This window comes from Narcine bancroftii, chromosome 5 (genome assembly GCF_036971445.1).
Source record: "Narcine bancroftii isolate sNarBan1 chromosome 5, sNarBan1.hap1, whole genome shotgun sequence".
Taxonomy (NCBI): domain Eukaryota; kingdom Metazoa; phylum Chordata; class Chondrichthyes; order Torpediniformes; family Narcinidae; genus Narcine; species Narcine bancroftii.
The window spans coordinates 57,640,336-57,654,371 of NC_091473.1; the positions used below are offsets into that span (position 1 = coordinate 57,640,336).

At 40.7% G+C, this 14,036-nt stretch overlaps 1 protein-coding gene across 6 annotated transcripts in view; it reads left to right on the forward strand.

The window, feature by feature from the left end:
• rgl1 (ral guanine nucleotide dissociation stimulator-like 1) overlaps positions 1-14,036 on the forward strand; it is a 301,930-nt gene that overhangs the window by 93,251 nt on the left and 194,643 nt on the right. Inside the window, exon 1 of one of the 6 annotated variants that reach the window (XM_069937506.1) lies at positions 12,429-12,649. The exons of the other annotated variants lie outside the window; for them this stretch is intronic. Coding sequence (XP_069793607.1) covers positions 12,629-12,649 — 21 coding nt within the window. The 5' untranslated portion in view covers positions 12,429-12,628. Of the gene's footprint in view, positions 1-12,428; positions 12,650-14,036 lie in introns of those variants that run through there. 6 annotated transcript variants of the gene reach the window in all.

Consider the following 14,036-nt stretch of genomic DNA (forward strand, 5'->3'; position numbering starts at 1 on the left):
TTACTTGGAAATCAAATACAGATTTAGGAATGGAGAGATGGCACACAGAATTGTGGTTTTGTATTCCACTTGAAAAGATAACATAATTTATGTAATAAATATCCTTTTTTTAAAATATGAAGCCCATACTTACAATGTGTTGGTTTGAAAATTTGAAGGACTCTGAAAACTTGCCACACTGGTAACCCTTAGCTCCAGTATTATGTGTAATCAGATATGTTGTTTTTCTCCTTTTTTTGGCATTCTCCTTACTTTCTTCTTTCTTTTTTTTCTTATGTAAGGGTGGGTAGGAGGGAAGAATTAGGGCACATCTTTATCTATTTATTTATATACATACATACCACATATGTATTGTGCTTTCAATTTATTTATTTAATAATTGTAGATGTGGTTTTAAAATACTTAAATAAAATATTTAAAAAAGCAATTTGTATTTAACATATTCACCACCAAAACACGTACTATGATTGGAACTCCAAAAATTCAGGAGTGATGCTCAGAATGTTATCAGCTGAGCTTTAAGAAATACATTTGTGATCCATATTAATGGGAAAAAAATACAATATTAGAACACTGACCTACATTGAAGGTGAAAAGGAAAGTTCTGTGTATGCTTACCTATAACCCGGAGATCAGTGATTTGCTCCTTAATTTTAACTTCAGCACAGACCAGAAGGGCTGAATGGCCTGTTTTCTGTGTTGTAGTGTTTGATGGTTTTATTTCATTTACAATATGAATTTTGTTCCAATTTGGTGTTCAGTACAAAACTGTAATAGACAAGTTCTTCCCAAAATGTGAGTCTCTCCTCCTGCTGAGTTGTTTCATTGTTATGGTGTGGCATCTTTGGTTGTCGATACAGTGAATGGGAAAATTGGGTTGCATGGCAATGGGTTGTTGTGTGGATGCAACTCTTTTGTACGTATGGTGATAGCATATGCAATGCTTTTGTTAGGTTATTTAAATATATTTAGCATTGTCAAAAAATGAAGTGTTTTTAATGCATATTTTAACATTAAAATCATGAATTGTTGCATTGTTTGTGAGTGAGTAATGTTTTTAAAATATTACAATTGGCCAGTTTGAAAACATTGATTGCTTGCGTAATTAAAGATCTCACTTCCAAATTCAAAATTTCATTTATTATTTTTCCCAATCTTGGTTTTGAGATTCTGAAGGCCGTCTCCTTTTGGATTGCTTGGTGAGTTAAGAGATTGAAGAAAAAAAGTTGTGGGTTTAATGAGAAAATTTTCCTTTGAAGAATGTTGTGATGTACAATTATAAAAGCTAATCTTAGGTTGATTACTAAAACTCCTTGCAGTTTATTCTGCAGCATAGTTCTGTCTGATTATCAAAAGTATTGTAAGAATTTAATTCAAGGAAAGTCTTCTTCTTTGGCTTGGCTTCGCGGACAAAGATTAATGGAGGGGTAATGTCCATGTCAGCTGCAGGCTCGTTTGTGGCTGACAAATCCGATGCGGGACAGGCAGGCACGGTTGCAGTGGTTGCAAGGGAAAATTGGTTGGTTGGGGTTGGGTGTTGGGTTTTTCCTCCTTTGTCTTTTGTCAGTGAGGTGGGCTCTGCGGTCTTCTTCAAAGGAGGTTGCTGCCCGCCGAACTGTGAGGCGCCAAGATGCACGGTTTGAGGCGATATCAGCCCACTGGTGGTGGTCAATGTGGCAGGCACCAAGAGATTTTTTTAGGCAGTCCTTGTACCTCTTCTTTGGTGCACCTCTGTCTCGGTGGCCAGTGGAGAGCTCGCCATATAACACGATCTTGGGAAGGCAATGGTCCTCCATTCTGGAGACATGACCTACCCAGCGCATTGGATCATAGGATGATACTACTTAGCCAATGTGGTTACTCTTCAGTTACACCAACGCTTGACTTTGAAGTGCTCTCAGTTAGAGAATCTCTTTGCATTCCCAAAGCCAGGCATCCAATCTATTATTAATATACCACGGAAACTAATGAAAGTTTACTTGGAACTCATAAATTTATGAACACATCAATGGGTAGGAAATGTCCACTGGGTTCATTGGAGCTGGTTTGTGCAATAATAGTCTGAGCTCCATAATGACATGGGTCTTTTTGTTTCCACCACACTATATGGTATATAATTTATCTAGAAGGCAATCAACCTTGGTTAGTGGGGAAGTGTGATTTTTGACCTTGAGTAATGGAAACCAGTTTAGAAACTCCATTAGTCTGAGTGACATCTGTGAGTCTTCAATCCTTTCCTGCTTGGAAAGTAGTGTGCCAGAATATCAAGAGAGATTTTTTTTTGGCTTTAAAAGTATATGTATTCAAAATGTAGAGTTTAATATGATTTCAATCCTGGTTGACTTGACTAAGCCTTTAGGAATTTCATGCAAAAGCCAAAATACTGCTGGTAGTTACTATTTCATGGACCATCTGGTAAACAGACTGCTAATAACCTGAAATCCTCTCTACTCTGCTGGCTGTGTCGATGATAAATGACCTAGATAATGGCTCGTTGGTTCCGATATATTGGTTTGGCACCAACTACAAAATACAAAAATCTGTTGCATTATTTGATGTCTTTCAAATATTATAGGCATTTGCCATAAAGGCCAATAACCCATTCTAAAATGATCTACTTCTCAATATGTAAAATTAGATTTTGCCTTTATCTGAGTTGAGAAGGGGATCTCTATTGAGATGCAAATTCAAAATTAAACCTGTTAAAAGGAATGTAGATTTATTGCTTTCAAATAGATTTAAACTATTTTTCTCTTCCTTTTTGACAAGTAGATTTTTAACTCCATCTGCAAACCACAAGGTTGGCCACTTCAGATCAAATTCCCTTTTTCTTCTCCCTTCACCCTCATCCCCCTACCCACGTGCCCCCCACTCTTCCAGGCTGGTCTGGATAGATAGTGTCTTCAGCCTTGCAACCAATTCCTCGCTGAATTGCACTCTGTGTGACCATCACTGAAAGTTTAGGAATAACTCTCCCTGTTCTTCCTGGGATGTTGTGTTATCGTCATCCATACCCCACTAATCCTTATTCCTGTTTTCCTTGACCTTGTGCTTGAAATAATACATTGTTCTGATTTGGGTTGTGCTGACCAAATGCTGTGACCTTGACACCAAGTCATCAGTCTCATAAAATATGACACCTATTTCTCTTTTAGATCCCACCACCACTTCCCTAATTGTTGAGCTCTAAAACGTAACTGTTTTGTGTGCATACAACTCTACTTCCTCAGGTGTTTGCAGAGGTTTGGTGTGTTGTTGGAAAACTTGGCAAATTTCTACAAGTGTGTCGTGTGCTTACCAGCTGCATCAGGGTGTCAGGCCCTGATGTAGTGCATGGAAGGGTTCTGAAAATCTGTGCCATCGAACTAGCTGGAGTGTTCAGATATATCTCTGCTCCAGTCAGAGGTTTCCACCTGCTTCAAAAGGGTATCAATCACACAGAGCCCAAGAAGAGCAGAGTGAGCTGTCTCAATGAATGTTTGCCCAGTAGCACTCACATCTATTTTGATGAAATGCTTTGAGAGGTTGGTCAAGGCCAGAATTAATTCATACCTACTGTAAGTAAATATCTGGACCCACTGCAATTGCCCTACCTTCACAAACCTCCACAGCAGATGCAATATCACTGGGTCTCCACTTAGCTCTGGATCATCTTGACAACAGCATATATCTGGCTACTCTTCATCATCTCAGCCTTCAACACCATCAATCATTCCCTCAGACCTGGTCAACAAGCTCTTTGACTTCCATATCGGAAGACCACAGTCAGTACAAATCGGAAACAACCTCTCCTCCTCACTGATAATCAACGCAGGCGCACCTTAAGGTGTGATTAGCCCACTGATCTACTAACTCTACTCTCAAAACTGTGTGACCAGGCACAATTCAAATGCCATCTACAAATTTCCTGATGACACCACGGTCGTCAGCAGAATCACAGATGGCAATGAGGAAGGATACAGAAGGATACAGAAGGCAGTTGTATCAGCTAGTTGAGTGGTGTCACAACAAGCACTCAATGTTAACACAACCAAAGACCTGATTGTGGACTTCATGAGGAAATTGGGAGAACACAAGCCAGTCATCATCGAGGGGTCACTGGTAGAGAGGATCAAGAACTTCAATTTCCTGGGTGTCAATATCTCTGAAGATCTCTCCTGGGGCCTCCCAAAGAAGGCATCCTTGAGATGTTTGAGGAGATTTTGTATGTTACCATTATCACTTGAAAATTTCTACGTGTATCATGAGAGCATTCTGTCTGGTTGCATCACTATCTGGTATGGAGATGCTAATGTACAGGACAGGAAAAAACTACAAAGAGTTGTGAACAGTGCCATTACTGGTATCAATCTTCACTCCATCGAGGACATCTACAAGAGGCAGTTTAAGAAAGCATCCTCTATCCTCAAGGACTCCTACCACCCAGGCCATGCCCTCGTCCTACTGCTACCATTGGGAAGAAGGTACAGGAGCCTAACGATCAGCACCCAGTAGCACAAGGACAGCTTCTTCCCCTCTGTCATCAGATTTCTGAAAGGACAATGCATCGCAGCTGCTCCTCACATTCTCTTATTTTCCTGCACTCTTTATATATATTTTTGAAATGTCATTTATAGCAATAACTGCACGGTAATGCTGCCACAACACAATGACAATAAATGTTCACGACAATAAAGTCTGATTCTGATTTCGGGACACCCATACCTCTAAACAGAAAGCCCTGCAAGAGGTAATGGACGCAGCCAAGTTCATCACAGACAGAACTTTACCTACCATTGAGGCCACCCCAGAACAGCATCTGCAGCAGCAGAAGTCATTAAAGCAAGGATCAATGTAACCCAGGTCATGTTCTGTTCTCACTGCTGCCATCAGGAAAGACATAGAGGCGCAAAAAGACTCCTACCTCCAGGTTCCGGAATGCTACCCCTCAAACATCAGACTCCTAAACAACAGACTCATTCAGAGACCTATTTGAAGTCTCTTACTTGATTCATCATTCATTGATTTGCACAACAGTTTTACTTTTTTGTACTTTTTTTCTTGAGTACTGTTTAAATACTAGTAATTAGAAATTCTGCATGACCTACAGGAACAACAATCTCAGGGCTGCATGTCATATATCTACTCTGACAATAAATTTCAATTGTGAACAAAGCCAGAATTGCAGTTACACACACTCGTTTGTCATAGTTGTGTGGTACTAAAATATGTTGCAGCAGATTCTCAATTATCTATCCATGCTCATTCCATGTATCTCCGCTTAAAATGCAACTGCCTTTGTCTTGGCAACAAAAGTGCTGTTAAATGGGGTCAGATACTTTTGAAATGTTGAGGGTGCTTTCTTCTACCATACACTTGGCAATCCCTCACTCAGAGGGTGGTTGGAGTCTGGAACAAAACCCCCTCCTCACTGAAGTCCACATGTTCTACATCAACTACTTGCGGTACTTGTGCACATGGGATTTAAAATTAAATTGAACATTGTTGTTTCAAATAGAACCTATGTGCCCGTTAATGCTTTGTCCAAAGTACCCTTCTAGGCTTATGTTTTTAAAATGTGTTCTCCTTGGACTGGAAAAAGTGATTTGCTTCTGTTTTTATCAGTCCAATCTATGTAGACTGTTCAGTGGTTGCTTTCAAATATTTTCCTACTGCTGGCACTTTTGCTATGCATGTGTTTCTTTTCCAAGTGAATGGCATCTACTCCTGAATGAGGAAGAGGACTTCTTGATTGTTTTCACAATTTCTTCTGGATCATCATTGACACAGAACATTGAGATTGAATGAAAGCATTAATCTTCAGTCTGATGCTCATTAATCTTCAGTCTGATGCTCATTAATCTTCAGTCTGATGCTCATTAATCTTCAGTCTGATGCTCATTAATCTTCAGTCTGATGCTCATTAATCTTCAGTCTGATGCTCATTAATCTTCAGTCTGATGCTCATTAATCTTCAGTCTGATGCTCATTAATCTTCAGTCTGATGCTCATTAATCTTCAGTCTGATGCTCATTAATCTTCAGTCTGATGCTCATTAATCTTTAGTCTGATGCTCACCAATCTTCAGTCTGATGCTCACCAATCTTCAGTCTGATGCTCATTAATCTTCAGTCTGATGCTCAATAATCTTCAGTCTGATGCTCATTAATCTTCAGTCTGATGCTCATTAATCTTCAGTCTGATGCTCATTAATCTTCAGTCTGATGCTGATTAATCTTCAGTCTGATGCTCATTAATCTTCAGTCTGATGCTCATTAATCTTCAGTCTGATGCTCATTAATCTTCAGTCTGATGCTCATTAATCTTCGGTCTGATGCTCACCAATCTTCGGTCTGATGCTCACCAATCTTCGGTCTGATGCTCATTAATCTTCGGTCTGATGCTCAATAATCTTCGGTCTGATGCTCACTAATCTTCGGTCTGATGCTCACTAATCTTCAGTCTGATGCTCATTAATCTTCAGTCTGATGCTCACCAATCTTCAGTCTGATGCTCATTAATCTTCAGTCTGATGCTCATTAATCTTCAGTCTGATGCTCATTAATCTTCAGTCTGATGTTCATTAATCTTCAGTCTGATGCTCATTAATCTTCAGTCTGATGCTCATTAACCTTCAGTTTGATGCTCATTTGTCTTTGGATTACTAAGTGCTGGAAGACGAGCACATTTCACTGTGATCTATAGATGTATTGGGAGGGAAATTGGCAAGGTTGCTTTAGTTGAAATTTGAAGATGTTTCATGACCAGAGCCTATACACTATGAAATGTGTCATTAAAAAGAAAAGGCAGAACTTTATCTGGCATCTTTTGTAAATTCCAAAGAAATTTGCAATCAACAAAACTAGGTTACCAACACAGAAAATTGCTGGAGGAACTCAGCAGGTCGCAATAGAAAGCAATAGGTAGTCGATGGTTCGAGCCTCAGCCTGTCAGGGATGCCAATGCCTAAATAAGAAGGTGGGGCTGGAGGAAAGGAAGGAGCACAGGCTGGGTGATGGGTGAATGCTGGTGGGAGGGTGAAGAAAGAAGCTGAAGTGATAGGTGCAGGGGGCAGAGGACTGACAAAGATTCTCTTTGATGGGAGGGAAGAAGGTGGGAGGTGGAGGAAAGAAGAGGAAGGGCAGGGGAAAGAGAAGGAAAGGAGTCAAAGGGATGAAGGATAATGAGAGAGGAAAGGAAAATAAGAGAACAGGGTTATTGGAAATGGGAGGTCAATATTGATGCCATCTGGTTGGAGAGTACCAAGATGGGAATAGGAGGTGTTGTTCCTCCAATTTACAGGTCACCTCAGCGAGCTAGTGCACAAGGTCATGGCCAGGCATGTCAGCATAGGGATGAGATGTAAAATGGAAGTGACTTGCCACTCAGAGAGCTTTGTTGCAGTGGACTGAGCGAAAGGTGTTAACATGCTGTTCTTAGGAAGAAGCATGCTGTGCTTTCAAAGCTTCCACTTGAATAGAAACATTTCCTTGTGGTTCCAGTCGCCAAAAGCTCTGTGCAGACTTTCCTTGGTTTCATGCAATCATTCATGATGAATTTTCTGTTTGATGTTTCCTCCACAAGACTCGGTGCATCCAATGATCCAGTACTCAGGAAGGAAGGAACCATAGAAATACCATAGATAATGCACCTAAGCCTCAGGGTGTATATTTTGAATTTGTTACTGGGTCACGTGTCATCTTTGTTGAAAGATTCAGATTTATTGTCAGAAAATTTACATGAGATCACATACAACCCTGAGACTCCTTTTTCGTGCGGGCACGGCAGAATTACCACTAATTGGGAGTGCAAAAAATAAACTGTACACAATGTACAGATAAAGAATGTAAACAAACTGCGCAATATGGAGAAAATAAAATGCTCAAAGTGCACAAGTAAGACTCCTTAAATGAGTCCCTGATTGAGTTTGTTGTTGAGGTCCAATAGTGGAAGGGTAGCAGCTGTTCCTGAACCTGGTGGTGCGTGTTGTGGCACCTATGTATTTTTCCCGATGGCACCAGAGAGAACAGAGCATATGTGCATGGTGTGGATCCTTCATGATTGCTGCTGCTCTTTTACAGCAGTGTTCACCCTGTAGATGTTCTTGATAGCTTTGAGGGTTTTGCCTGTGATGACCTGGGCTGTGTCCCTTACCTTTTGGAGGGCTTTATACTCATGGGTATTGGTGTCCCCATTCCGGGCACATTTTCCACAACACATCTGAAGAAATGTGCCACTGTTTCTGGTGTCATACCAAACCTCTGCAAACCCCTGAGGAAGTAGAGGTGCCAATATGCTTTCTTCATGATGCCATTAATGTGTTGGGTCCAGGAAAGATCCTGCAGGATAGTGCCTTCCAAGAAGTTAAATTTGCTCACCCTTTCCACCTCTGATTTTCCCCAATGATCACTGGATTGTATACCTCTGGTTTTCCCTTCCTGAAGTCAATAATCAGCTCCTTAGTTTTGATGACATTGAGTGCAAGGTTGTTGTCGGTGCACCATTCAGCCAAGTTTTCGATTTCCCTCCTACATGCTGACTCATCCCCTTCCTTTCTACAACCCACTATCATGGTAACACCGGCAAACTTGTAGATGGTGTTATTGTTGTACTGAACGACACAATCATAGGTGCAAAGTGAGTAGAGCAGGGGGCTAAGAATGCAGGCCTGTGGTGGTCCAGTACTGATAAGATTGTGGAGGAGAAGTTCTTGCCTATCCTCTCTGATTGTCATCTAGAGATGAGGTATTTCATGATCCAATTACACAGTGGGGTGTTGAGTCCCAGGCCTTGGAGTTTGCTCATCAGTTTTGAGGGAGGATGATGATAAATATCAATCTGTAGTCAATAGAATATCCTGATGTATACATCTTTGCTGTCCAAGTGTTCCAGGCTTTGTGTCGAGCTAGTGAGATGGCATCTGTTGTAGACCTGTTGGTACAATAGGCGAACTGAAACGTTTCCATATCTCTGCTTAGACAATAGCTGATATGCTTCAAAGTACTTCATTACTGTTCAATAGTCATTAAAGCCTCATCTCGGGCACCGGCATGATTGATGCCTGTTTGAAGCAGATGGGTACCACGCCCTGCCAGAGTGAGATCTTGAAGATATCCATGAATACATTAGTAAGTTGGTCAGCACAGATTTTTAATACTCGGCCGGGTACTCCAATTGGTCTGAATGCTTCCCTCTGATTCACTCTCCTGAAGGCAGTATGCACATCATCCTCGGATACACTAGCCTAACAGTTAAGGTGAGGGTAAGGGAAGCAGTTTTATTTCTTCTTGTGAATGATGTATGATGCATTTAGTATGAAGTAAAAATTGTAGGGTGCAGGAAGGGTGTCTGTCAACTTACGACATCCTTCTGCACTCATCTCGGTATTTCCTAATGCAGTCCACGAAACTCAGCAGGTCATGCAACATCCATAGGATAGGGAGTAAAAGGCCGCAACGTTCCTAGCCTGAACCCTTTGGGTTTAGTACCAGGTACCTCCCCAAGATGCTTGTTGCTCTGCGAGCTTTGGATGGAGATTTTCCAGAGAACATTCCTGAGCATGTGCTAAACCTTCATCTTTGTGAAACTGTCCTTGTTATTTGACTTTGTCCAATCAAGTTTGCTGCACAATGGTTACCTGGTCCCTCTGTGGAAAGTTGTGCAATTTTTAAGCCACTGGAATGGCATCTATTAGTATGGATTTTTTTTAATCTAGTTTCATTGTTGAATACATCTGTGTGTGGTTCATGCAGGGTTATTCCAGCAGCAGTTTGTTCATAAGTTTTTTTTTAAAAAGACCTACTCAAAGTTTATTGTAGATTTTTGCGAGCTCCTTGGGACTTTGAGTGTCTGCACACCATGTGCTGAATGCATTAGGGGCAGCACATGAACAGGAAGTTCCTTGGCTGGAGCAGCCCTTCGTGATAGAGCAGAAGGCAAAAATGTTCCAGCTGGCAAATGGTGGTAATGTGTCCACTGGAGTGCAAAAGGAGGATGACTAAACTGGTGTGTCTGAGAACAACTCTCTGCCAGTGTGATTTATCTGATGTGTGGTTTCTTTTCAATCACAATAGGAAATGCACTTCAGTAACCTTTCTGTACTTTTCTTAAGCCATGAAAATTTATCAATGTTAAATTGTATTGGGACAAAGAGTCTAAAGGTTTAAGTTCAGTGTGAAATTAATACAACAGAATCGCTTTAGTGCCTGGAGCAAACTTTGTGCACACTTTGTGACTGTAACTGCCTTTTGGGAAATGTCTACAAACCTTCTGCTGCTCTTTAAGCATTTTCTTTTCCAAATAGGGTAATAAAATGCTGGATATTAACATTGTCTAGTTTTCATTTCTTTGAAGAAATAAAACAGCAAATAGGGTCATTTGCTTTCTCCCTCTATTTTGACTTGTTTTAATCGATTGTCCTGCCTCGATTAAAGTTGATGCTTTCCACTTGGCCATCCATGTTTATAAAGTGAAGCCATCCTGACAGCTGTGTGAATGATATGTGGTTTCACCCGTGCTGCAGTGTTTGCACTGTAAATATTGATCAAATTTAAGGGGTGACATTGTTTCAGTCCCTCACTCCACGGAAAAGCAAGAACCTCCCAACTTTCAAAACACTTTGTTTGGGTTTAGTTTCCTCAAGTTAAATTTAGTGCAGTTTTCATGGAATTATACAAACTAGTTCATTCAGCTCTTCGCGTCTGTGCCAGCATACAATACAATCATGGCTGATCATGTCACCTCAGTACCCTAATCCTTTCTCTCCATACCCCTTGAGCTATTAAACTCATTTGAATAAATCAAATTTACTATTCTCTACTTTTAATGAAGGGAGTTTCACAATTTTGAAAAAGTTTCTCCTCTCCTCAGTCCTAAATAGCTTTTTTAATCCTTAGACTATGACCCCGCCTTACACTGGATTTCCTAACATCAGGAGCACTCTTCCTGCATCTCTAGTCCTGTCAGACCCGTCGTGTTTTAATTTTGTGAAACGTTTTCTTGTCATTTTTATCAAGCACCATCTTTTTCATTTTTTATAAATTGTCTGCAATGAAGAGCCTTGTACGTCAGCAATTATAGCTGATTTTTAAACAAAACATCAGCCAGAATATCATTAATATAACAAGAAAACACTGCAGATGTCGGAAATGCAAAATAAAAATAAGCCAAAAAGCTGGAAACACTCTGCATCTGTGGAGAGAAGAACAATTTTAATGTTTTAAGCCAGTGGCACACCAGAGTCATTGGCCTGGAAACTTTTTTGTAATCTTTCCACAAGTGCTAGCTGATGACAGCTTTCTTTTCCTTCTAATAATAAACACCTTGTAGTTAAGGGCCCTGCAAGCACATCTTTATGGTCCTTCGAGGTATTGCATTCAGATCACTAATTCCCATCACTTTGTGAGAGAATGGCATTACTGAGACTTTCTGTTGAATATTTAGCTTCATGTTGGTCTGCTGGACCCAATCACTTCTGTGTACAATTTGAAGACTAAGGTCATTTGACATTTTTTCCTTGACCAAATTTGAATGGCCAGCTTTGACACAACGAAGAGGGATCCCCTCTGACTGGCAAAGGACACAGACACCAAGCTCTAGCTACAGCAATGGATCTCAACCTTTTTCTTTCCACTCACATACCACTTTAAGTATTCACTATGGCATGGGTGCTCTATGATTAGTAAAGGATTGCTTAAGGTGGTGTGTGGGTGGAAAGAAAAAGTTTGAAAACCACTGTTGACTTGTTATGTGCACGGTTTCATAACTCCAAAGGAAATTGGCCAATGACCATTTTTCTCAAGCGAAATATTTCAGTAACAATTGGGTCTAGAGCAGTGATTCTCAACCTTCCCTTCCTGCTCACATGCCACCTTAAGCAATCCCTTGCTAATCACAGAGCTACGATGACATAGAGATGAGTTAAAGTGGTACGTGAGTGGAAAGAAATAGGTTGAGAACCACTGATCTATATTGAATAACATCATCCTAGCAAGACAGAGAATCTTTGGGTTCAGGAACTCAGCAAAATTACAAATGCACTGATCTAAAAAAAACACTTTTTATGTGGAATTCTTTTGGATTTTTCACTTTTCCCTTAAATTTGTAGTACTATTGTGAGATTTTAGCTTTTGAACTTCAGGCACTCATTTTTTTTGAACTTCATTCAAGATTTGCTTCTTGGCTTGAGGATTATTTGGATGTCTCAAATAGAGCTATAGCCACAAAGAAGTGTTTGTGTCAAATCAAATATGAAGTCGTTTTTTGGCGCTGCAGAGTTGTTTTCTCCCCCCCCCCCCCCCCACCCCCCCTCAAAGCAGGAGTCACACAGTCTGTGTGGGAGCATGATGCAGATTGAACTAGCTCAGCAGTTCACTTCCGTCAATTGTTTCTGAACATCTCCCAGTTAAGATCGGAAAAGGAATTTCATCCTTTCTGGAACTTCACTGAGTGCCATAATCAAGGAATTAGCATTGTCGAGCAGGCTTTATGCTTTGGTTGACTTTGAGATTCCAGGGACAGTTTGGTTTAAACGAGCAGACCAGGCGATCTGGTGGATCCTGGCTGTGTCTGTAAGATGACTTGCACAAACTCATCTAGACTGGCTTTTCACAATGGTTTGTAAGGCAAATGAAAAATATGTTTCAAAAAAATGGCTTATTTTCCTATGTTGGTGAGTATATCTTAATGGAGATGTATAAAGGATAATTTAATTCTAACCAGATGTTTATTTAAAAATTATTGAAATGAGCAATGCATATTAAAAATGTTGATTTTCATAATCAGTGCCATCATTTTGCATTTTCTTGACATTTGTGCATTTTCCTTTTAATCATGGCATATGGTATTCTCTTTAGAAATGTTTTAATTTGGTCTAGGATTTATTTATAATGCTAAAAAGGATGTAGTAATGAAGGTGTTGGTGAAGCTTTGTTAGTTAACATATGTGACTTCAGAAGCAAAGTGAAGTAAAAAGCATCAAAACTGGATTCAGATCGGGTCACGGTTCTGACTTGTTGGTCATTGGGTGTTGGTACCGAGGTGAAATTGCTCCTAGCAGCATTGCAAAATCGAAATGCAAACATGGTCAATGAAGTGCAAGTTTTTAATATATGGTATTGTTGCGAGAGGTGCAGTGAATAAAGGACAACAGAAGTTGTCTGTGAGCTGAACCAACAGAACCGTTTAATGGAATCTTCGCAGGAGTTTAAATATTTACATTTGGCGCACTATCACAATCACCCGACCTCTGAAGTCACGCGACCACCAGGAACTCCTGATCTGCGGGAGTCCACAACTACGGACACCGGTTTGAGTGGTGCGATTCACCACATAACACCCCTACCCTCCCCAAGAACTGGAGTTCAGAGGTGACACTTCAGTCTCACCTATATGGCTAGAATGGGCCAGCGGATACCTCCTGTGCCAAGACATGCCACCTGTACTGACCGGCTGATCTAGGTCCACATGTGTTGGATTAAGGTGTTCTTCCAAAACAGTTTCTTACCTGCCGCCAATGTCTATAATAAGCGTGGAGCCTTCATTCCGTACCACCTTGAAAGGACCTTCATATGACTATTGCTATGGGGTCCTGTGCGCATCCCTATGCAGGAATACATAAAGTCAGTCCTTGAGTTCAGGCAGAATATATGAAGTCGTAGACCCATGCGTGGGTTGCCGGGCTAGGCATCAGTGTACCCACTTTCTCCTTTAAGTGTCTGAGTTCTGAGCTGTGAAATTCTTGGAGAGAAATCCCCTGAGACCGTTAGGGGTCTCTATAAACCAATTCTGCGGAGGACGTAGCTAGATCTTCCTTTGATGCAGTACGGGTACCTAAAAGTACCCAAAGCAGTTCATCTAACCAATCTGGTCCCTTAAGATGTGCCATGAGAGCCATTTTTATTTGACGGTGAAAACATTCCACTAAGCTGTTAGACTAGAGATGATAGGCCACCAACCAATGCAGCTGCGTGCCCAGCAACTGCAATTGTGGACCATAATATGGACGTAAACTGAGCTCCTCTGTCAGATGTATATTTTTGATTTTTTTTTTTCCCCCT